General features: G+C 37.8%; 1 protein-coding gene across 10 annotated transcripts in view; it reads right to left on the minus strand.

Moving 5' to 3' along the window:
- Positions 1 to 25993, minus strand: part of NFIA (nuclear factor I A) — a 373258-nt gene that overhangs the window by 173206 nt on the left and 174059 nt on the right. For all 10 annotated transcript variants that reach the window (XM_038537347.1, XM_038537348.1, XM_038537346.1 and 7 more), the window contains exon 3: positions 6347 to 6412. In XM_038537347.1, the coding sequence (XP_038393275.1) occupies positions 6347 to 6412 (66 nt within the window). The remainder of the gene's footprint in view (positions 1 to 6346; positions 6413 to 25993) is intronic.

The following is a 25993-nucleotide window of genomic DNA, read 5'->3' on the forward strand; positions in this document are numbered from 1 at the left end:
CCCATATAAATTACAAATCGACACCTAAAAATGCTTTCCTACTTAGAATGTTATACCCAATAGGCATTCACATGGTCATGTCTTCTAGGTCAAGAGTTATAGGCACAAATAAATTTGAGGACCAGAAAAAATCCCTTTACTACTTCTTTCTTTCCTCTGTAACTAACTGTGTGTGAGGGATGGTCAGGGAGGGAAGTGGGGGGAGGTGGAGGAGGGAAGATGTCTGAACTAGACCACCCATCCAGTCCATTTTAGAATTTAGACATCAAGGAACATGAGTCTAAAACACTCCCTATTTTGGCTACTAGCCAACCACTTAAAGTCTATTCAGCTAGTTATCCTCTGTATGTAGACAATAAAATACCCATAATGTGTGAGGTAAAACTACTTTTTAAAAATGACTACAAATTTCCTCCCTATTTTTCAGTTGAAAAAGCTCCTTAATGACACTGGGTCCTGGGGTAGAGCTCAACATACACTGCACTGCAATACGCATGCCGGGGAAACCCTGCAGCCTCACCTGGTACCTCATCTTTCAAAACACAAGATCCAAGAATTTCCTTTGTGTAGAGGCATTTCTAAAGAGCCTCTGCAAATAATGATGGGTCACATCTGCTAACAATATTTAAGAAAGCACAATTTACCTGGTCTCAGATTGACATTTTTAGGTTCAAACCAAATTCTGGTTCTCTAGTCTCTTAAAGGAGAGAGTCCAACTTAATCGCATTGCTGAAAATTCATCAGTCAGAATTTAATTATACAGATCTGGAAACCAGAAGGCATTTAGTTTTGAATGTCTCCCTAAGTTGGGACCTTTACATAGTTTAGAATATTGATCATTACTGTTATTGCTGCTATTCTGGTGGTCACTCTGCTGTGTCTGTCTCTGCGGCATTTTTTTTGAAAGAACACTGTGGAGAATGACTGTTGCTAGGTAATTGTAAAAGAAACTCATGCAAATTATGAAATATTGATAAATTGTATTTACAAGTCAATGGCACTACAGTGCTCCTGCCTTCCCAGTAAAATGCAAATTATAGGGCTGCATTACCTCAAAAATTCCTAAAACGACCCAACAAAAATGACGCACTAATCAAAACTGTTCCTAAAATGGGCAGTGCATCCAGCAATAATTAACAGACAATTCTTAGAATTTGGAATTATGAATTTTCTTTTGCCTTTCCACCGTGTATTATTAATATTATAACATTGCAATATACCTACTATATTTTTGAGGAGATAGGAAAAAAGTTAAAGCATAGGGCCTCCAATGTTTTAAGAGCACATTATCAGATAAAAGAATGTTTATCCATAAGAGAAATAGAAATTTACAGTTCTCTTATCTCACCCTCAAATTACAAAGTGGATCCTACAGGTCAGTAGCTTTGAAAGTTATTTCATAAGTATCGAAATATTCAAAATACTCACAGAAATGAGTTAATGGATAACCAGAGAGACATGACTGTGGTTGGAGTACATTCCTTATTCATCCAGCAACATTTAGCAACAATATCTAGTGTAGCAATACAAGATGGAAATGACACAAATGAAGTTGGTGACCATGAAAGCTATACTCAACCAATTCTCCAGGGTGATTTTCAAATTGGCAGGTAGAGCTGAAATTTTTCAAAATCTGGGGCAAGCATCATGATTAATGGCTTTCCACTGATTGCAAAGGCCCATCTGAGGGTTTATGCCACCAACATATGTGCAAGCACCAGATAAATGAGGAAGAACAAACATGATTAAGCCTAAAGGAAATAATCCAAATACCAACTCTGCTTTCCTGTTATGAATATCACATTTTAAAAACCATGAAGATGAGCCTATCAATAGTAGTCTATGCAGGTGATGAGAGTAAATAGAGGGGAAAAAACATGTGAACACATGTTTTTCTGTGTTCTTTTCTTTTTCTGGCAAGGGAATCCCATATTTTCTTTTTTCAGTTAAGGGTGTTTTCACAGCGAGTCCCAGCGGGGAATATGCTTTCAGAGTGCCAATGCTGGACTGTGCTTCCCTCAGACATGGATTCACTGTGGCCCTACAGAAGCATGACTTGAATTAAGGAGGAGGTTTATCACATGAGCTTTTCCCTCCCTCAGAAATGACTGACCTGATGCACCACAAAGCGCAAGCTTTAGAGCACTGTTCACAGGTCCTGTAAATACCAAGCAGTCATTTCAAATGTTCTGTCCCATAAATACTGTTAACAATCAGTAGCCAAAGTACTTCACGGGAATTCACAAAGGTGGTTTGAATAGACGTCCTAAGTCAAAGTCCAACAAATAAGGCTTATAACCTTCAGAGTCTCTTGAAAAGCCAGAAAGGGGTTCCAGCCGTATGCAAAAGAATTAAATGCATGAGTCCAGCCAGAGCTGAGAACTTTGTCAGAATTTCGTCCCCTGTGGTAAGCAAGCATAAGCTAACACGATGGTATTTCATACCTTTGCTCACACCTGCTCATTTGGGAGGGGCAGAGGTACAACTCGATCTACCATAGACATTAACATAGCCTTTGGCCTTGGCTTCCTAGCATGTCTGTTCATGTCTGTCAATGACCCCATGTACAATTTTCCCCCACACCCAAATTAGATTTTTAGCATTTCCAGGTTTTTTTAAAAAAAATTGATACTTGTTTCTTTAAAAACCTCTTGGTAAATCAACAGTGAGCAGACATTCACAAAATATTGGGGACAATGAGAACATATTCATCGACTCATTAATTCTATTCATTAAGCAGATAAATACCAGGTACCTGCTCAGTTCAAGTCACAGAGCAATATGCTCTGCCATATTGTTTTAAAAGGAACTGGTCATGAAACTGACCCTTAATCAGCTTATAGGTTTTAATAAGCCAGATTCTAGTTGGTTTTGCCAAGGAAAGACTGCTAAAATTAAAGCCATCTAGGTGGGGTCCCTTCTTTCCAGAATCGCCTTCTCTGGGAGTGCTCATTCTGAAGGTTCTGACAACTCTGAATCACTTTTGTGGTAGTCAACTGCTAGGAGGGGAACAGAATGTGAAGAATAATAGTCTACATAATAAACTAGATGTGGCACTGTGGGGATTATGGACAGATTTAAAGAGACTTATGTCTGACATTTCAGAACAGAACAGGTACCGACAAGAGATGTCTCTAAAAGTCTTGGTTTATTTCTGACATACACCAAACCCCTTTCCATTCCAAATCTCCCAGCTTTTGGCCTCTCCAATATGTATGCACTTTACAGATATAAGCTTTTCTTTGAGTCCTTACCATGAACCAGACATGTTGCTGTTTCGTGTACAGAATAGTCTCCCTTTTAATACGAAGTATGCTCTTTTAGTATTGCTACTTCACTAATAAGAAAACTGAGATTGGGACAATAGGTTATTCAAAGTCACCCAGCCATTATTTCATCTAAAGGTGGGTCTGTCTGACTTGAGAGGCAGAGTTTTTCATCATTACACAATGCCAATTTTGAGTTTCAGAGATTCTGATATTTTATCTCTGGGCTTCAAATAATTCCTTCAAGATTCCCATCTAATACTCTAATTGGACAAAGATTTGTTTTCTTTTACAGTTGGGTCTTAAGGGAGTACAAGAAAAGAAAGCAAAAATTCCACAGAAAAAAGCCAGACTAGTTGGACAGGGAAGAAACAGCTGCATCCACTTTAGGTAAAGTTACATGGCCTAGTTTATGGTTTTGGATGAAACGGCATGTTACCATTTGTCTATTCATTCTCCATGGTTTACTAGGAAAATACCATTCGTTTCCCATTACCTTTCTCTTCAAGAGCTAGGATAAAAAGAATATGATTTCCCCTCGCATATATACATAAAGAAGATGTAATGCATTCCCACTTTATTTGAAGACCAGAGTCTGTCACTTCTTCACCCACCAAGATTCCAAAAGTTCTCAGAGGTTGGTTGCTATGTTTATGAGAGTTGCCTTTTTAAAAACAACAATGAAACAAACGAAAACCCTTCAGGAGCTCATTGTTCATAACCTGGGTAATGAAAAAGAAAATCACTCTTGGTCAAAGTGACACTGGAAGGTTTTCTAATGGGTGTAAGTACCTGGTCCTGAACTCTTCGTTTATTTTCCTTTAGGGATTATATGTCTTTAGAAAAGGGGTAAAATCATGTTTCCTTCAATCACTTCATCTGAGATTGACAAAAGGCAGGTAGAGGAAACTGAGTAGGCTGCCATTCCTCTAGGCTAAGCTTCAACTGGAGTCATCCAAGACAAAGCAGCCTCTACTTCTTTTTCTTTGAAATAAATAGAAATTTGAAACAGAGGAACTTACTACTTTCTCTCCCAGATATTAATGCTTTCTTTGAACTCACACAATCCTCCCCTATCCCCTCCCCCCAACCCCTAAATGGTATCGTGAATCCTTGAAGTAGCCCCAAGTAATCTGGGGTTAATATGAACTTGGCTAATATTTCTGTGCCTTTGGCCGAAAAATCCAGGCTCGATCCTGGTTGCTTTTTGGAATGGGAAACGCACAATATCGGTATACAGACAGCTCCAGAAAGGCATGCCAGGCCTCAATTTATATTTGCATGTGAACAGCTTGTCGGCCATTTTATGAAGACAGATGAATTGCAGGTCTGTGAAAGGGGTGGCCAGACCCAAGTATGCGAACCACATACCCGGACAACCCACAAATTTTTAAAAATGAATTGAGAATAAAATGAGTATCTCTGGACACAACTTCAGGCAGGTTATATTTAAGTATAATCTAGAAAAATGAAACATTTAAGGTATCACTGGTAAGTGATTCCTCATGGATCAGATACCAGATGGAAACAGAGGATGAAACTAATGTATAAGTATCCCTTTAAAAATGTCAACAAAAAATAAGATGTACTGTTAATGTCACTAAAAACAAGACTTCGGGGTTCTCTCCTTCCTTATGCTTGCTTTGAAGAGACAACTTTGATAAGGAAACTACCACTGAAACACCAGAAAAGAAGAGGGATAGCCAGAGTCCATATTTGATGTCAGAATCCACCAATGTTATCAAGAATTTCCCAGGCTTGGAAAATGAAACAGATCCTGAAAAAAATTAGGAGAGGGTATCTCATGTGGTAAAAATCCCCCATCCCATGATACTGACAGAATTCAGTTTACCTTATCTTTTCCAAAAGATCAGATGGAGATCAAAACAGAAAAATGTATAGAACAATAAAAGAGTGACCAAAGGAATGAGGTCATTCTAAGTAAATGAAAAACCAATATGGTACGGATGATACTGACAAGAAAAGTAAGTAGTAACATTGAGGAGTCAATAATTTTTTTTAATAAACTATATGAATATGTGCATTTTATTTAGCTCTTCAACAGGTAGGCTATTAGTAATACATTATGACCATACTATTTTAAAGATGAGGAGTAATTTTATACCCTGAGAGGTTAAATAACCTATTCAATATTACAAAGGTAAGAAATAGCAGAGGCAGAATTTGAAAGCAGGTTGATGCTACAACTCAAAATTTTAACCATGATGCTATATGCCCTTCACAGGGCCCTCAAGGTCAAGCCTCCCAATTAGAATCTTTCATTGTATCACTGAGGAAGAACACTCTGGAATTTCATGAGATGATATCCATGAAGGTACACAGTAAAAAAGCACAGTACAATGTATAGTATATGATAGGGACTGCAAATTCACTTCTCAGTTTTTTCTGAAACTGATAGTTTTACTCAATCTTAAATTTCAACCTATAACAATCTGTTTTGTACTTGGAGTGCATACCGCAGAGCTAGTATTTTACTGGATACTATTATTTTGTATATAAACATGCATTCTATGTTAATCAAGTTTCTGAGACAGAAAGTTTATATTATTACATAATTTAGGAAGGTAATACTGTCAGGTACCTTTACTGTTTTATTTCAGACAACTGAAAGTGGAAAATCCTTCAAAGGCAGAGTTCATTTTATGAAAGCAATTAGGAAAGGGTTGAGCTGTGAAAGGCCACAAACATATTTATCAGTCAGTACCCTTAATTCACCAGCGAAGAAGGTCGAGGGGCATTTGTCACCTTAGAAGGAACGAGAAATGAAACAAGAGAGGCAGTGCCTCCTCCCTTGTGCTGCAAAAGATTCTGATTTGGTAAACCAACCCTACCTCCCAGAGTCATCGATGTTCTTGGGGACTAAAGTTCTTGATGATGTTTGGGAGCGGGGGTGGAGGAGGGCTTGACTGCTAGAATGATCCAGAGAACTCCTTGAGTCATCGAAGTTGTTCCTACTGTGAGCTGCCCACAGGGCAGACTTCAAAAACCCTTGTCCTTGGTTGGCTCCTGGCCACTGCTGGACTCTGAGAGCAGCAGCTAGAGTCCCCAACTAAACTTACCATTTTCTGGCTGGTCCTTAATGTCAGCATCACTTGGCTGGCTGGGACTTTCAGATTGACTTGAATCTGAAAAACATAAAAATACAGCCAAAAATTACAGGGTCTGTGAGGGAAAGTGGATCAGAGGTGCCAGACTTTCTCAAAAGGTTCAGCATGTAAACTAGGAATGAGGATGTTATAGAAATGACAAGATGAATGAGGTGGGGGAAGGGGAGTAGGGGAAGGGAGGAAGGTAAAAAAAGGAGAGAGAAAAGCAGCAAGAGCAGCCTGTGCCTCTAGAGAGGATGCTCCATTCTGGATATGCCTTCAGCAGTAGCGTCTGCCTTGAGCCAGGATCATAACTTGAAACTCTTCAGAAACTATTCTCTTACAGAGAAACCATTTCTAAACTGCTCTTCTCCATTATTTATACACTAGAGTCTGATAAAGACTTCATCCTTCATTACACACATCTGAAGCTTGATTCAGAACATAATAAAGTGTCAAAACATATTTTGAAGTTGGTATATAAAAAGCAACTCAAACAACAGTAACAAGTTCTGTTGATATTTAGCTCTGTGCTACAGCAACACGCCATGCAGACTAACACCACCAAATACAAGAGTCCTAATATTCTAGCGCATTTACTTGAAATCACAGGATAACTCCAAGGCATCTTTCTGAAGGGGCCATGTTTCCTCCACTTTATAAGTACAGTTTTCCTCTTGTACTGATGTCCTTGGGAGCTCCTAAGAGGACTTGTTTGCAAAAAACAGGTTCTTGCACACCTTCACAGGACTCCATTTATATAAAAAACCCAAAACCAAAAACCACGATTATTTTCAAACTAAAACAATTAATTCAGTTATTTTCTAAATGGGATTTGTTTTTTTTACAAAATAACATTTAATTTTAAAAATGAGATAAAATTAAGTTAGAGCAAAAGAAAAGAATTTCACAGAATTAGAAGTAAACATACTTAGACATTTTTTGGAGGGAGGAAACAAAAATCAGGCAAAATATTTCTAGGGTAAATTTTTGTGCTTGAAACAGTCGGAGACTTTGAAACAGTATAGAACATTATTTAAAAACAAAATATTTTTTTAGAAAAAGTTCTATATCTATGGAAAGTATGGTTAATAATTTTTACCTTGGCTACACAGGGTTAGAATCGGCTATCTAAAATTTGACCACATTTTAGCAAGAAGTTCAGTGCAAGATCAAAAGGTCATGATACTTAACTGTGATTAAACTGAAAATATTACTTCTATTTCAACAGAGGTATAGCATTACTATTCTCTTTCTTGGAGATATTTGCAAAAAGAAGTAGCACTCCTAGTGACCCTAGGTCGAGAAATGCTAATTTATTACTTTAGAAAGGCTCCCTGCTTTTAAGCAAATGAGGGTTTTAATTATAGGGAAGTACTATTAGGAAAATGTCTATCTTTAAGTTTTCAGATGATCTTAACCTGGTGACTACAACAAAAAAATCTATGCTGATCCAAAGGAACAAATAACAAAAGACATGAAGTGTGAATTTTTATTTAAGTCTGGCAACATGATAGTCTTTATCATTTTGTAACAATTGTCATAGTGAAAACATAAAAGCATGACAGGTCAAAAAAAACTTGAGATAAATCCTTTAGGATGATCCCTGAAATGAAATATGGAGGCTGCACTGAAAATTGGAACTGCAAAGTTATATTGGACCATATTTGACTTTTTAACCCCATAAACTAATACTAATTTTGTAGTGAACAATGAAAAAATAGGACTACCTCCTCTTTTTCTAAAAAAATATCCTACAATTTTGCCATTAAAATTATAGGGATCCCTGGGTGGCGCAGTGGTTTGGCGCCTGCCTTTGGCCCAAGGCACAATCCTGGAGACCCGGGATCGAATCCCACGTCAGGCTCCTGGTGCATGGAGCCTGCTTCTCCCTCTGCCTGTGTCTCTGCCTCTCTCTCTCTCTCTCTCTCTGTGTGTGACTATCATAAATAAATAAAAATTAAAAATAAAATAAAATAAAATTATAAACTAGTCTGAGAACTATTTCAACATCATTTTAGGAGAAAGGCATACCTTTATTATTTTTGTCCAAGAAAATGTTAAACCATTAATATTTATAATTAAAAATTTAAAAATACATAATTTTGTTTCAGGGAAAGTTAAAATTCTTTCTGATCTCATTCCAAAAATGATGCATAAAATTCTGCCAAACAGAACACTTATGTTGTTGCAGTAATACCAGCAAACCTAACTGGTGGAAATATGATAGCTTTGCCGATGCTCTTCTTCTAGATATATCCTTAGGATTAATCACTTCGAACAAACAGAAGAACATTTTTTCATCTCAATTGATTCAAATATACAAAGGCCAATTATTTTTCTGATATTTATCCACTGATTTAAAACAAGAAGGATAAGGAGATTAAAAAATGTTTTTAATAATATGAAAGTGGACTACTTCTTTTTACTTTTCCTTTCCACTTGGTTCACCATCCTATCTTCATTGAAATATGACATGATTATAGAAAACTTGAACAGCAACAAAAGATGCCTGCAGGTGTGTTCAAAGTTTAAAATTCCAAGCTACAGAAGGAGAAAAAGCAGCAAATAAACTGAGAGGCAAGAAAAGACTCAGAGTTGGTGTGAAAGGGGCTGCAGCGCTCTTCTGAAAGCTCAGATACACACACTGGGGGAGGCATCTAGCCAAACTGGAAACAGAATTTAATTTCTCCAGTTTTTTTCAAAAGCTAGAGACACTGCTGTCCACCGAGGACAGCATACTAAAACACACTATCCTGGTAAGGAATAGGCAGAGCCAAAAATCTACAAGAAAATTTAAATGTTCCAAAAATTTCAGCAGTTACTTTCAACCCCAGGCAGTTTAATTCCTTTCTTTTTTGAACCAACAAGGAACAGAACTGCCCTGTCCCGCAGCTATATTCTTTTTTCCTTTTTGTGCAACTGAGATAGCACTAACAGGGAAGAGAGGGAGAAGCAACTCCCTGCTGAGCAGAGAGCCCAATGCAGGGCTTGATCCCAGGACCCTGGGATCATGACCTGAGCTAAAGGCAGACTGAGCCACCCAGGCACTCCCCAGGGCTTTATTCTACACTGAGGATGCATGGACACTTTCCCAGTTATTGCAAATGGTCACCGATGCTGTTAAGCATGGAGCCAACCAGAATTGCAAATTAATTTCTACCCATACATAATTGATATAAATGAACGATTGTTCTCTTAAGCATGTACACTGAAACACGATCATGAAGGTTAACAATTAACTTACTTTTCTTTTTCATACTTGGTAGAGACCTGCCAAGGTCAGAAGTCTAGGTTAACTTCATAGCTTATTTTTTTGGACAATTTCTACATGGTCCATTGATTCCCACCTCCTGAAAGAATTAGAAGCCCCAGAATAACAGACGCAACTGCATGGAATTGGATGCCATATCTCATAGCTTCAATCTTATATCTGGCATGACTTCCTCTAGTTCCCTGGTTGAAAGCCAGAAGATTTGTATGTTACAATGAAGAGAATATTATTTAAAGTGTGTTTAAATGATGGAGTTGGAAATGCTATTGTGAGGAAATACATTAGGGTCATCATTTTTTTTCCCCATCTAGGGACTACCTTTTTGTTTAAGGAATCTTAGACATCAACCTAACCTTGAAAAGCAATGTTTCTTTTGGTTTTTAAAAAATTTATGAGGAAAAATTTAAACCTAAAATAGACAGGGTTTGCATATGGGAGGCTGGGTTGAGACCTCTTAATTGAACTTGTAGCCATCTATCTATGCATTTTTATGGCGCCTACAGCTATATTGCTGGAGTACTCAGACAAAGATATTTTACTATCGATATAATCACTGGGGAAAGGAATAAAATAAATCCTAATGCCTACATATCAGTCGCCGCTTCCATAAGCTTGTGCAATGAACAGAAACCTTGTACTGGATTTGCTACTGATCCACACATGCAGTTGTCCCAATCTGAGTTCTGCTCCCCCTCAGCATGGGCTTCCAGAGAACATTCCTACTGGGAAAGGGGAAGAATGTCAAAGACATGTCAATACGGTCAAACGAGGCAGGTAAAAAATAGAGACTTTACTTCCCTGTAGTTCACATTCTATAGACATGAAGCAAAGGTGGCATGTTGCTAAATCTTCCCTGTGCTTGACACACTGTTAAACGTTCTCCTCTCTAGTTCCCTTCATTGTATATACATCTCCTGTTGTGTGATTTACTCTGTGTTACACTAAGGTGATCTTAAATGATCTCCTATGAGAATCAAGTTCTGTAAGAAAAGAATTCTTTTTTTTTAAGATCTTATTTATTTATTTATGAGACACACACACACACACACACACACAGAGAGAGAGAGAGAGAGAGAGAGGCAGAGACAAGGAGAGAGGGAGAAGCAGGCTCCCTATCGGGAGCCAGATGTGGGACTAGATCCCAGGACCTAGGGATCATGCCCTGGGCCAAAGGCAGATGCTCAACCACTGAGCCACCTAAGTGCCCTTCCTTTTTTTAAAGATTTTTATTTACTTATTTGACACAGAGAGAGAGAGCACAAGTAGGCAGAGGGAGAAGGAGAAGCAAGCTCCCCACTGTGCAGGGAGCCTGACACGGGGCTGAATCCCAGGACCCTCAGGTCATGACCTGAGTTGAAGGAAGACACTTAACCAACTAAGCCACCCAGGCATCCGAAGAGTTCCTTTCTGACTCTTGTCTTACCCCCAGGGCCTTCCAAGGTGCCAAGTCCAGCCAAGGATTCACTAATTGCTGAACTAAAAGATGAATTTTCAATAAGATGAACCTGTTGTTCAGCTTTCTAACACGGGGTCATTGCCAGCGACTGAAAATTGTACCAAAGTCACACCTAAGGGGGACTGGGACTCACAAAATGAGGAAGGAAGGCAGAAAAGGCCTTTATCTCTGCTTGATATTCCCCTTCATGGGGCCTGGCAAGGGAGAGATTGGCACATCCCTCTGGCCTACATGTGAGAAACCTTGCTTAGTGTTTAGCAGTTGCAGACAGTCACCTCCTATGGTCCCCTGGCCAACACACCACAAGAGGCTCCTTGGAATAACAGGAGCTGAGGACAGTGACAGGCATGTGGGAGGGCCCCCCAAAATGTGTGCGGTCTAAAATGCCAGGTAACAGAGGACCTTTCCACACATTCAAAAAACACAAAGCTGAGAGAAATTTGCCATACTCTGACACCTGAAGAGGGCCTCAAAATCCCAAGCACTGCTGTCGTGAACAACTGATAAAAGGAAGGAGAGCTGGGGGGGGTGGGAGGGGTGGTGAAGAACCCTTCCCCTTCTGATGCAAACCAATGTAATTCGCATTCAGTTATCATGGTATCAACAGAAGTCTATGGACCATAACAGTACAAATTCTGGTTCTACCAGGAAAATGATTCAGCCGAGGTTTCAACCTCCCTACCAGAGAATGATTTGGCTAAAAATGAAGTTGGAAAAGCTTTTATTAAACTTCTATGTCTGGTCTGAAATCTCCCCAATTTATTTATTTATTTTTTTAATTGTATTTATTTATGAGAGACACACAGAGAGAGCAGAGACATAGGCAGAGGGAGAAGCAGGCTCCATGTGGGGAGCCTGAGGTGGGACTCAATCCTGGGACCCAGGGATCACCATCTGAGCCAAAGGCAGACACTCAACCACTGAGCCACCCAGGTGCCCCCAAATCTCCCTAATTTAAAGGTGGTATGAAAAAGCCAGAAGGTGCTCAGGAACAAAAATGAGTTAGTTAAATGAATGAAATCAAATGAAAATTTCATCTAAAAAAATTTGGAGTTTTTTGTGATGTGAAAAGAAAAGGCAAAGACGGGAATGAGTACTTGGCTGCAAATAAATGAAGAGTTAGAGGAGTATTTCTGGAAGAAAAGAAAATAAGGAATAGGGGTGATTATACTCTGAATATAATTAATAGTTACACTACATAATTGTAGCCCTTAAAGACTTTCAAAATTTAGTAAGTTTTGTTTCTTATGGTTCAGGAAGACAGAGTTCTTCACAAAAGAGTCGGGCCAAAACACACCAAGATTCATTTTTTTCTACGTCCATGATGTTATAATGGAAAAATAGTTCTCCTTCTGATTACTAGTGTAAGGTTTAGAATTACTCTACTGTGACCATCCAGTATCACATATGTTATGATAGTGAAGAAATCTGGAAGGTCAAATTGTTATGATAGTCACATTTGCTTATTAGCCATCATAGCTATAGCTACAAAAGAAATATTATAAGGTTTCATAATATTTAAGGCTGATATCTATTTTTTCCCAGTATGACCATGACCTTAAAGACTGAGGTGTGAGGAAATATTTGAAAAACCTTTATCTGAGAATGTAAAATGTCGGTGTATGTATACACAATTTGCAGCTTACATGTGAACACTGATGAATACAATACCATCGGCTAAATCTAGCATTATCCATCATGGTCTGGAAAAAGAACAAACAGAAATTTATAATACTATCATTCAATCTGGGGCCACTCAATATATTCAATTATTATCAGCTTTCCAGAGAATAGATAAAATCCTTTAAGCTCAGTGAATAACCGAACCAATATTTAATGTCAATTAATGTACACAGTCATGACCCACTTAATGAAAAATTAACATACAATAACCTAGTTTTCAACACAGATAAATCACATGGTGCATCACACCATAAAGGTTTTCTTAGCTTTAAAAATGGACACATTCCATGGTCCTCTAAATGGGAAGTTTGATCTTTATTGTATTTAAAATACAAACTTTGATCTCCAGAACTTTCTCACTAAGCTAGAACTGAGTGTTTGTATGGATGTGTGTGTGCGTGATAACCACAGTAACCAAAGTATGCAGAGCAAGTCTTTCACCAGAAGGGAGAAGGAGAGATGCAGTCAGAGGAAAAGCCCTAGTTCCAACAGAATTAGGCTAATATACACATGTGGGCCTTCCTCATCGCTAATCCAGACTCAGACAGAGGGGGAAGGCTTGTGTTCATGCAGCAGTGACTTGGAAGGGCTCACCAGACCACCCTGGGGGCTGCCAGCTGCTCAGGAGATCTCTACCTCTTAGCCCCCTAGATTGCATTTTCAGGGCATACTCAAGAGTGTTACATAATCTAGGTTACTACAATTTTTTTTCTTGAAACTTTTTTTTTAAAATGTCTTCCTGAAGAATTTGTGAAATATTAAATTTGCAAGAATTAGAGTTTTTGGCATTAGTACTGGTATTCAGAGCCCATCTGTTTAGTCGGGACTGTGTATGATGATGAGACCGTTTAGGTTGAAGAGTGAGTCAACTGTCTTATCACCTACTCATAAATGTGTTATTTTTCTATGTGCACAAGGAGGTTGCAGAATGATATAGCTTTAACACGTTGGGGAAAAAAATAAAATGGCGTAACTATTGTGTTATGACAGTGAAGGGGAATCATTTCTAAGCTTTAAAAATTACAAACTCAGTCACTCTGAAAGTAACGACAAAATGACTCAATCTTAAACCTTCAATCTTTGCATGAGGCTGATTTCAAGTAATGATCAGCTTTTCAATAAAGTTATACATAAAGTCAATAGCAAGAATATGGAGATGATACAAGATTTGCAAACATGACACTAAATTTATAATCTCTTACATGTTCTTTGACAAGGGTCTGTGACTAAAATAAACTATGATATTTAGACAATCATTTTGAGTTTTGTTTTTCCCACAACAGGAAATGTGATGGTAACCTGCTGATCAATTCAGAACTCCAAGGTTACTAATAAGTCAACTTGGTCACCTACCTACTCATGTGTAAACAAAGACCTGCTTAAAAAGCCAACACATCCCTTTTTTAGTCACTTTTTTCACAAACAAAATTAATTACAACTAAGTTGTTGGAGTTCTTAAATAAAAGAACATATACTTGAATACTACTCACATAGTCATCTATACAACTTTATTTTTTTTTAACTTTATTATTTATTTATTTATTTATGAGAGAGAGAGAGAGAGAGAGAGAGAGAGAGAGAGAGGCAGAGACACAGGAGGAGGGAGAAGCAGGCTCCATGCTGGGAGCCCGATGTGGGACTCGATCCCGGGTCTCCAGGATCGCGCCCTGGGCCAAAGGCAGGCGCTAAACTGCTGAGCCACCCAGGGATCCCCTCATCTATACAACTTTAAATAGAAAATTCCCCTGCATACTTTCATGTTATTAAAACAAGTGTGTCAAATGAAAATGATGCATAGTTGAGTCACAGTCTAGATGCATTATTTTCTTGTATCTGAATAACCATAAAGAAATTTCTTACAATAACAAAATACCCTCTGTTAAGGGGAACCATCTATGCTATTTAAGTTTGGGGTGTTCACTAAGTATTAGCTTTTTTTGCATTCATATTTTACTACTGAAAGGAGTAAGAAATAAAAAAAAGGTGTTAAAAAATCTCAACTATATAATTTAACTGCTCTTGATCTCAGTTTCTTCATCTCTAAAATGGGGACACTAATTGCTACCTTGCCTAACTTAACAGGATTGTTGATAAACTCAAATAAAATTATACAAGAAAACCTGGTTTTCTCCCCCGCTCCAAAAAAAAAATTGTACATTTACCACTGCAACATAAATCTTCCCACCCAAATGAGTTTGTTTCTTTTTAAAAATCAGACCCAACCCACACATGATATGATTCTGATATAAAACACCAGCATCACAGACCTGGTGTAAAAGAAAAGGTTAATTCCCATATACTGGGAAAGAGATTATCTCTGATAATGGAAATGTAAATCTCAGCTTGCCGTTGTTTATTCCAGACAGACATTTGTGTGTTAAGTCTGTTTATCAGGCAACACTTTGTCTAAGCCAGGAAGTAGTCAGTCTTTGTAACAAGATGTATGCAAATGATTTCCCATGAGTCTCTGCAGCAAATTGGAGCAAGGAAAAAAAAAATTCCTTGTTACTTTACCAGCAAGAAGCTACCTCAAAAGTAGACTAGAGACAGAACTATGAGCTAGACTATGCTGATTAGTTTAAATGAGTCCTAAACATGTGCTCACAGTCTGTTGCTCTTTATTCTAAGCAGACTTGGTGCAATACATCTGTTTATCAGACAACACTCTGTCTGGGTATTCAGGCTTTGTAACCTGTGTGAAAATGAACGGTGACCATAATCCCATGAAATAACCTGTCTGAGGCAAAACTCCAAACCTCCTCTCACTTTAAGAATCCCCACCAGTAGAAGCTCCCATGAAACCTTTGAAACTTAAAAAAAAAAAAAAAAAAAAAATCATAGAGTTCTAACTTTTTGCCCACCTTCTATCTTAAATAACTTTTCTACATTCACCGTATCTCCTACAGGCATGATAGACTCAGGCAAAAATGGTGAATTTTATCATGCAAATTGAACTGGTAAATTTTTTAAAATTGTTCATGTCATGATGAAAAGACAGGTTTTTTAAAAAGAAAATACTTTTCTCTCATAATAAAAAGTATTCTTTAATCCTCTTATTATTTATCCTGGAATCCTCTTTTTTTTTCTTTTTAATCCTAATATAACCAAATCTTTAAAAAAGAAAAATCTATACATGAAGAATCGAACAGTGTGTTTTTCTTTTTGTTTTTTGTGTTGGTTTCCTACAGGGTTTGAAAAATCTTACCAAAGGAACTGAATTGGTTTAGCTTGTCTTCCTAGACAAAATAAACACGTTAGGACTCTACTTGTTTGTATTCTCCTCAGTGGTGCTGTATGCATCAGCAGCTAAAAACAAAGAAACTTTTTAGCTGCTCAGACAAAATGCAGAAGCTCCCCAAACAAGGAGGCAAGGGAGGGGGCATGGCTGGAAGGGAGGGTGGGGGTGGAGAAGTGTGCAGAAAGTCTGACAGTCCATTCAATATAGGGATGATGGCTATAATGCATCCAGGGTCCCCTTGCTAATTAAATATGCATTGGCACAGTTTTGATCGATGCAAGCCATGGATCAGGTGACACACCTGCAAAATCTTGAGTCCAGAGCTCCCAGGAAAAGGGAAAATACAGTCTTGTCTCCTTATCTTTGTTTTCAAAGGCTCTCAATTTCTGTGCTTAGATATCTAATTTAATTCTCTCACCCCTCAGCAAACTGGATTAGGGAAGTCAATACTGCCTTTGTGCATCGACAGGAAAACACAGCTTTCCTTTTATTCAATTTAGCTATGACCTTTAGACAAAGATAATGACAACTGTCTAAAAGTAAGGTTAAGGCCTCAAGAAGAAGACCCCCAGAGCTCAGGCTCCCATGGAATTTTGGATGACAAGGTAGTGGGTGTGCTGTGACATTTGCCTGCTTGGAGAGGCAAAAAAAAAAAAAAAAAAAGGAGGGAAGGGGATTAAAGTGGGGGGAGGCCAGAGATGAAGGGGCACAGAGAAAACATAAGTGGAAGAGACTCAAATCCACTAACTATACTACTGAACTCCAAAAATGAGACAACCGGACCCCATCAATCCATAACCAGAAAATAATTCTGTGAAAGAACAGGAGAAGGGCATAGTAAACAATTTGCCTAAGAAACACAGACACCTTAATGGGAAGGTTAAAGTTCCGTGGTTGGGTGAATCAGGAAGTTTGTTGTTGTTGTTGTTGTTTCTGTTTAGTCTTTATCCTGAAGCATTTGAGAAAACAGGACTGTCTATCAGCGTGTGATGAATTCCACGCCTGGTGTGAGATAGAAGTAGAGATTTTGGACAAGTCTGGGATTCTGCAGTGCTAGCAGTATTCACACCACTACTCCTAACCAAGGGGTGGAAGGACAACACTGGAACAGTTTCCTGAAACAGCATTGCTTCCTTTTAATTCCTTGTCCTTGGGCCTACCCACTCCATTCATGAAGTTGTTGCATTCATTAATGCATCTACTGTGTGCCTTTCACCCTATCTACCTAGAGACACAAAATATTAAAAGGTAAGGACTCTGTTCTTAAGGAGCCTTCAATCTATCCAGACAGTAATATAATCAAGATTCTGTAGCATCGCCTCTTGATTGAGTCCTATCTCCTAGTGAAATCAATGTACAGCAACATGTTATTGTGCACACTCCTAATTGCTTTTATTCTCTTACTGTTAGCAGGAATCAGTACCACTAAATGTAGCCTTGTAACAAAATTTACAAGAGCCTGGATGCTCACTGTTGGCAGAATGGCTGGGATTCACTTTTTTAGTTAGATACAGGAGGTTTAGGCTGAATCCTTTTAAGAGAAATAGGAGCTATAATTATATAATTGGCATTGTTGGGCATGGCGTAAATACCAAAAGAGTGTTTTTGAATCAGATTTTCCCCATATAAACAATTTCCTAGGGTAGTGCCAAATGTTATTCCTAGTCAGGCCTGGTGTCCTCCCTTTTAACAGAAAGGACAATTCTAACTGATGAAGCTGTGATCCAAGTGAAGGAGGCAAAGGTATTAGCAAGCCTGGATCTGAGGCCTCTCTGGGCAACTGGGCAAGCCCCCATTGCTTCTCCTCATCTTTTAAACGCCTGAGTTTCAAGATTATGAGAACTGAGTGGTATTATTTTAAATGTCTTGTAAATTATAAGAGCAATAATTCTCTAACTGCACACTGCACGGAAGCAGGTTTTCTAAAGTATATAAACTGGTGAAAGAATCACACTTATTACCTACTTTTATTTCCTGCCCCATTATTTTTATTGCCAGATAGCACAGTATCTGGAACATACAGGTACTAATAGATGTTTGTTAAAATGGAATTGAAATCAGAAAGTGAAAAAAATAGCTCTTTTAGAGTCATGAAAAACCAAAGGATCTATCTTAGGAAATGTCAATAGATGTTTTTGGGTGGATTCCCTGGCTTTGGAGAGACTGCAAGACTGGGTGGTGGTATATCCCACATGGTAAGGAAAGACCCTACAGAAGTCAGAAGGCCTGCTTTCTGGGCCAGAATGGGGTGTTGCAGGGTGGTGGGTGGTGGTGGTGGTGTCTTAGGTATATTGTAAAGATTCTTTGCAGCCCTAGAATTCTAATTTGAAATAGATCATGAGCAATCCAGTTGTTCTTTTTAAGGCATTCAAGGCCAGGACCCTATTCCATCAAAAGGGATTGGGTGATAGTTTCTTATTTACTGCCAATCATAAGCACAATTAGAAAAAAAAGAAAAAAACATGAGTGCAATTATAAGTCAAAGACGGTCTCTTCTTTACTTTATAAATGACCACAAATAGCCCATGAAGAGTTGCAAATGTTTATCTTAAGTGACTTGGCCAACCCTGACCACAAAAGACTATAAGCAATGTTTTCTCTTTGGACTTTGATCCACCATGTCATCCAGAGCACCAGAAAACATTCTGTTTTAGGATCTACTGAATAAGGTATCCTTAAAGAATTTAGTCTAGGTCTAGGCCCTAGGATTTAAAACAATACTTGTTAGAAAATATTTCAGACAAATACATATATACATATATGTATATATACATATGTATGTGTGTGTGGATATATATATATATATATATATATATATATATATATATATAAAGATTCTATTTATTTATTTGAAAGAGAGAGAAAGCACAAGCAGTGGCAGGGGTGGGGGGCATAGAGGGTTAGAGAGGGAGAAGCAGGGAGCCCGACAGGGGGCTCCATCCTAGGACCCTGAGATCATGACCTGAGCTGAAGGCAGACACTTAACTGACTAAGCTGCCCAGGTGCCCCTATATAATCTTTAAAATACACATTGACAATAACTTTTCCTTAATAATTTGGTTTCTGAACCTATAACAAATATGCATGAATATGGGGAGTTATCACTTGCCCAGCCAAAAAATGGTTCTCAGACTTCCCATAGTATCATAATAAAGCTCAAGTGATATCTGATTCTCTACCAATTCACCCAAGTCTTTTGCAAGTAGAAATAATCATATATGTTTTGCTTCTATGTCTTTATGATAGATAAAATGATTTAAATGTACTGAATCATTTCACTTTCAGGAGTTTCCTTTTGGATCTTATCGGCTTTCTCCTTGACATATGCAGTGCTAAGTTATTTAAAATTAATTGCAGTACAATATTTTAAAATTTCTTCACATGGTGCTAATCTCAAGTGCTTTGGATGTTTGAACCACACTTGGAAGCCATAAAGTTCTGTGTATCTCTCATGGAGCAGTTGAACATGCTAAAAAGATTAGTCAGTGAACTTTAATCTATAACCAAAACTATACTAAATTATAAAATTTCAAAAATGTGTGAGTTGATACAAATGAGAAAACTGCAAACATTATACATAACAAGAAAAAAACAAACCTAGATAATTAAAACACATGAATTCACTCATATAGCTTTGAAATCCGGAAAAACTTTCAGAAATCCACCAGTGATTGTGGGGTCCTATTACTTGAACACAATTAGGTACCAGTTGAGTGCATGTGTTCATTTAAAGTTCATCTATCCGCATTTTTGTTTTCATTTTGGGACACAGTCTACATTCTTTTCTGTGGTGATGCTGGGGTAAGGGATAAGTATTTTCCATTTTAGTAACTCAGTATGGATGAATAATTTGCTTATTAATAATCCTAAAATTAAACTATCTTCCTTATAATGCCTAGTGATAGTCTGGGTCAGATTAGTCAAATGAATTATCTGCAGGATGTGCTTTTATTTATTTATTTGTTTGTTTGTTTGTTTTTAAAGATTTTATTTATTTATTTGAGAGAGAGACAGTGCAAGTGAGAAGGAGTGGGGACAGGGGCAGAGGGAGAGGGAGAAGTAGACTCCCCACAGGGTTCGATCCCAGGTCTCCAGGATCACAACTTGTGACAAAGGCAGACACTTAACTGAGACACCCAAAGGCCCCCAGGATGTGCTTTTAAAATAAGAGTTTCTTGTCACCTGGATTTATTTTGATTTAAAAAATCATGTGTTCTGGGCAATCTAATATAGGTGCTATTTCAACAGCTAATCCTCATCAAAAATTCTAAGGGATGATTTGATCTTTACTCTGATTCCTTATTTAAAAATCATTGCCACTCTATGCAATGACTAATAATTAGTCATTCTTAGAAGAAGCTTGCTTATTTCAGCCCATCAAACATTTATTGATCACCTACTGTGTGCAAAAGCACTGTGAACTTTTATTCAGTCCAAAGGTAGCTCGTAATGTTGACTAAGAATTCCACTCATTCAACTCCATACCTCTTAGAAAAGTGTACACTAGTTGTTTTTTTAAAGTACTTACTCCATTTCCATCAGGGGTAGTACCATAGAGTTTCTCTAAGTTAGAACCCTTTCCAAAATTTATCAGGGGTGAGGAGGTAGATATTTATATAAGTAAAAAATGGCTGCTGTATTTGTCTTATAGTCAACAAAAAAGATCCCTGGGATGTATGGTTTTTCCAACATCTTTGGTCATGGTGGAGAGCCTATGTTCAAGTAAAAGTTTAAGGGAGGTATAGGGACCAGTGTATACAACACAAGCCAGCAGTTCTACCCGCCAATCATGCCCCCACTTTCACCTCTACTCCCTACCCTGCTGGGCTTCATGAAGCAGCATTTAAGTCCCTGTAGCCTTCCCACAGCCAAGACTCTGACCTCTGGTTCCCAGTGACTTCAATATCACTGCCATCTTTTCAGATTTACAATCTTAAGATAAGCAAAGAAAAAACACTGGCTAGACCATTTTTGGTTAAAACCTACGAGTATGCTTTCTAAACTCTGTCCTGTTTTATGTTTTGGTTACTAGAAGAGAAAAATGAACAATAAGTGGGGACGGGGGAGAGAAACAATTGAAAGAAAAAAAAGAAAAAAGGAAGCAGTAACAAAAGAAGTGGTATCTTATGAAGTGGGGTCAGTAATAGCAGTTCTTCCAATGGGATAGGAAATTTTATTTGCAACACACATGGGAAATGTTACAAGTAAAAAAATAGCTTTTTCAGTGGTGAAGGGTAAAATAACTCCTTGCAGAGCATCTCTGAATTTTCAGGTTAGTCCTGGGGAATGGACAGAACAGTATCTGTACCCCTTTTACGTGGGAACAATGTTTTTCTTTCTTTTCCTTTGATTCTGGCTATTCATCTCCACAAATAGCACATAATTTCATAAGACTTTCTCATTTAGTAACTTAGGGACGATTCTTTCTTGTTAACATTTCGCTCAAATGATTTCAACAATATCACTGAGTTGGTTTCCATTTCCCACTTTTATTTTCTACTTAACAACAAACCTAATGATTTAATGATTTCCTTTTCCCCTCTAAATGGAAATCCTGTAGAAAGGGAAAAATGTCTGGAGTCAACAAAGCTGTAAGTCTTTACCATACAAAACTGCTTCATGCCTCCACCACAGCTGCCACATATTCTCCCAACTGGCCTGAAACTCAGAGAGAGAGTGTTGTTTTAATATTGCCATTGTAGTATTGTATGGACATGCTTAGACTTTCTGGGGGAAGAATTTAAACAAATATGGTTGGAAGGGATTTCATTTGAAAAACAGGCAAAAAGAAAATCCCAAATTAGCAGAGAGTAACATCTCTCTGTTAGATAGGAAAATGCATTCTTCCAAAGGGCACAAACACTGATGCCACAATGAGTAGAGGCAGGCTCTCAGGAACCTTCCTGAGAAAAGCTGGTATTACCCAGTAATTGGGAGCAAAACAAAACAAAGTAAAAAAGATTTCCATGTAAAGAAAATCCTATACATGGCTTTCCATCATCCCAACAAACCTCATTTTTGTGGCACTCTCAAGGCACAAACTCGATTTCCGTAAGAAGAGAAAGTATAGAACAAGACTCCCAGAGAAGAAATTCATGCAGAACATCAAATGTTACTCAACATTTTCAAGTAACCATGATATGTCAAACAGGCCACATGATGCAAGTACATTTAAATATAAGTTTCTATTTCTGTTGAAAAATAAAAAAGATCAGAAGTCTGAATCTGGAAAAGCAAAATCTCTTGCAGGTTTAGAAAGCATATACAAAACCTGGCAAAAGAAAACACTGTTCACTGCCACCATCTGCTTTCTGGCACACTGAGGAAACTTTTACTAACAGCAACATTTTCTTACATTAGAAAATCCACTAATTAGTTTTGTTGTAATAAGAAAAATAACCTTTGCATGGGAGGCGGATTGCCAGCTTCATGGTTTTTTTTTTTTTCTTTCTTCCTTTTTTTTCTTTTCTTTTTTTTTTTTTTTTTTTTTGTTGTTGTTGTTGTTGTTGTTGGCTGCACTTTCCAGTAGGGCCTGGCCTGTAACACTTCCATGTGAAGTTCACCTCTGAGTTCTCTTCTACTGGAGTACTTTATTATTCCCTGTTTGGTCTAAGAAAGTGTTCACAAATGAGAGATCAAAAGTGAGAGCAACAGAGAGGAAAAGCTTTAAGGTATTTGGCTTAATATCCAAAAAAAAAAAAAGAACACCAAGTTCAGAATCATGAAATCTGGGATCCAAAATCAATTGTTAAAAGCTTGGTAAACCTGGGTCCCATTGACCTTATCTATCAAAGGCTATTAAAGTCAATAAGATCTAGATTTTCCCTAAAATTTCTAAATTCTTTAAATCATGTTTCCCTAAAACTGTATGTCCCAAGAAACTACTGATTGCGAAAGAGTAAATGGAGCTTCAGATGTCACTGATAAGTCTGATATAATTTATGAAATGTCATACACAGATTAAAATACTACAAATCTAGCAACTGACAAAATGAAAGCTCAACTAAAATTCTTTAATGATACACTCTAATCAGTCAGCTTATCATTCTATAAATAAAACCAAATATATGTTGAGCACTTACTGTGTGCCAAACACTCCTGGGAACTCTGGAGACAGAACAGTGAATAGAAGTCTCCCAAAGTCCTGCACTCATCATATCCACAAAACACTAACCCTACAATCTACAGAGTTGGGACATTTATCCCCTGTAGAATTCAACTGCAATCACCACGCAGCTCAAAACAGGGTAGTGATAGTACCAACATAGAGACAGACATGGTCCCTCATGCTCACTACATTGACAAACCTTCTGAAAGCTTTCTTAAGAGAATAAAAAAATGGGTACAGATATTTGCTGCAAAATTACATGGAAAATAGGCATCATGCCTTTGGAACGAGCAAAGCAAAGAAGAACACAGGAGCAAAGAAGAACACAGGGGCAATAAGGATCAAAGTGCAGACACAGTCTTCCCATGAAAGATGTCTGTGGCTTAAATTGTTCAAACTGGACCTCTGCCCTGACTGAACAAATCCATTAATTCAAAACTCCACTTTTTCCATTTAAAAAAAATGTACTTACTTATATATTTATGTATTGAGAGAAAGAGCGTGAATGGAGGGAGGGGCAGAGAAAGAGGGAAAGAGAAGCTCAAGCAGACTCTATCTCACCACCTCGAGATGGGGGACCTGAGCCAAAATTAAGAGTCAGTCACCTTTCTCTCTGAGCCACCCAGGTGCCCCACACTTTTTCCATTTCTTACACGATTTTTTTTCAGTAGGCACAACTATGGCTAACAGGATGATCTGTTGCAAACTCAAAAGTTCTTCTGCCTAAGGAATGAGTGACAGACTATTGCAAATTCTAATTAACCCACGGGTATTGCACAAACAAGCCCACACTGCTATTCCCAACTGTATGGCCACAACACGTTGATAACTAGGACAATGCCCATCGGGTTTATTAACCCTCCGTTGCCATTAAAGTACATTAATTAAAACTGTAACACTTAACCCAAGGACTTCTATCAAATATCTGAAAAGATTTCAGATAATTTGCACAGTTATGACTTTGCTTTTACCCTGTTTTCGCCAACACCCTATTTAGGCGCAGAAAGTAACTACATTCTTTCCCGATCCCTGTTAGTCACATTTAGACAGCGCAGATCCCTCTCCTGAATTTAGAAGGTAATTCAGTATAGAGGAGGCTGAAGACAGAATCCTCTCCCTTCCTCTTGGCAGAATTAATCACTCCCTTCCTCTGGTTCCCCACTGCCTGGTTACTAAGAACAGGGCTAGGCTCCTATTTCATTTCTTAATCCCCATCTGCCTTCCCAACAAGCTGTAAACCCTTGAGGGCACAAGGCTCCTACTTGCCTAAAGAAAGTTTGCACATAGTAAATGCTCAGTAAGTGACCTTGAACAGAGGACTACAGGGGAGGGGCCAGGCTGGGTAGGACTTCTAAGCAGGGACTATGCCAGAGATGGCTTATAGATTTTTCTATCTCCAGCAGAAACACACTCTATATGGAAAACATGCTGAATTTTTTTCAATTAAGGCTACAATTCGTGAAATGGTTACATATGAAAGAACTGCCTCATCCCTATCAGCAATGGCCAAATGTCTTTTCTCGTGCTCACAATCATCCTATCAATGCAATATTTGAAACATAAATCAACAAAAAAATATGACTCTAAGAGGGAAGTAGATTACTCAAATCATGAGACAATTCTGACAATTCTTTGCAAATATTCTGGGACTGATCTTTCAAAACATTTCCTGTTATCTGTAGTAGGAGGAATCAAGTTAAGCTTAAAATGTTATTTACTTTAAATCCTTTTAGGTCAATCTTATAGAAAATTTCTATAGTATGTGATGATGGGCTTCTGCATCTCTAGTTTCATAATGACAGACAACTCCTTGATATATATCAGAAGGCAAAAACACTTTACTAAGTATGGGAAGGAGTGACATAGCTATGTTTGGACTAGTGTATTAGTAAAGTTGCTGTCAATGAGAATAGCAATAACGACATTGAAAGAATATCAGAGGTTATATTTAGATCATTAAAAATAAGATTGAAAAATTCCTTTTTCGTTTTCATTGTAGCACGCATTTTAGGAGATGGCTACCAAAACTAGTTTAAAAAGTTGTGAGGCAAAAGACCAATTCCAATATGTAGCACATTTGCCACATCCTATTTCATTCAACAGAACAGCCTCTACCTTTGGCTTGATGTAAGCACAGTCTCAGATACTCTTACATTCTTTTTTCAAAAACCTAGCTTAAAGTTGAGCGTGTTATTTCTAAAATTAGCCAAAAGTTCTGAAAACAGCCTATTTTTAAAATATACTTGTATTCACCCTTTATTAGGTGCTCTATACTAACAAACTATATTTAGAATATCCATGAAGTGATATGACTTTGTACAGATGATAAAATAACATACTGCACACTTGCAAGAGAGCTAAGGACATATAATAAAGGATGCTGAACTAAGAATAAAGATGAAGTATTTAAATAATACAATGAGAGGGAAGGAAAGTTTCACATAAGGAGCTAAGTAAAAAATGGAAAATTCATGACCTAGGACAATTTTCTACCTTTGCCTGCTTATATTGCTACAGAAATTGATGATTAGCTAGCTAACTATAGGCAGCACAGACAGACAAATGTCTGTTGCATCCCTCTGACCTATTCTTCTCTTCTCAGTCTAGGTAATTGAAGTAAAATTCTGCTAAGTATATTAGGTTTTCCTCTAGCTGGAACAGACCTTGAAAGATATAAATAAACAGAAAATAATTATTTCCAAGTTTGCTAAAATTGGTGGACTAGAGACAACTGGTATTCCTTTAATAACAATACTTGAATGCAGCTCTAAAGTTGGACAGTTTTAATTTACTTACCAAATTTATAAGAATGGTGCATCTTGTTCTCTCAAGCCCTACAATTCTCTTTCCAGGCTAGCAAG

The sequence above is a fragment of the Canis lupus genome, chromosome 5 (assembly GCF_011100685.1).
Source record: "Canis lupus familiaris isolate Mischka breed German Shepherd chromosome 5, alternate assembly UU_Cfam_GSD_1.0, whole genome shotgun sequence".
NCBI lineage: Eukaryota > Metazoa > Chordata > Mammalia > Carnivora > Canidae > Canis > Canis lupus.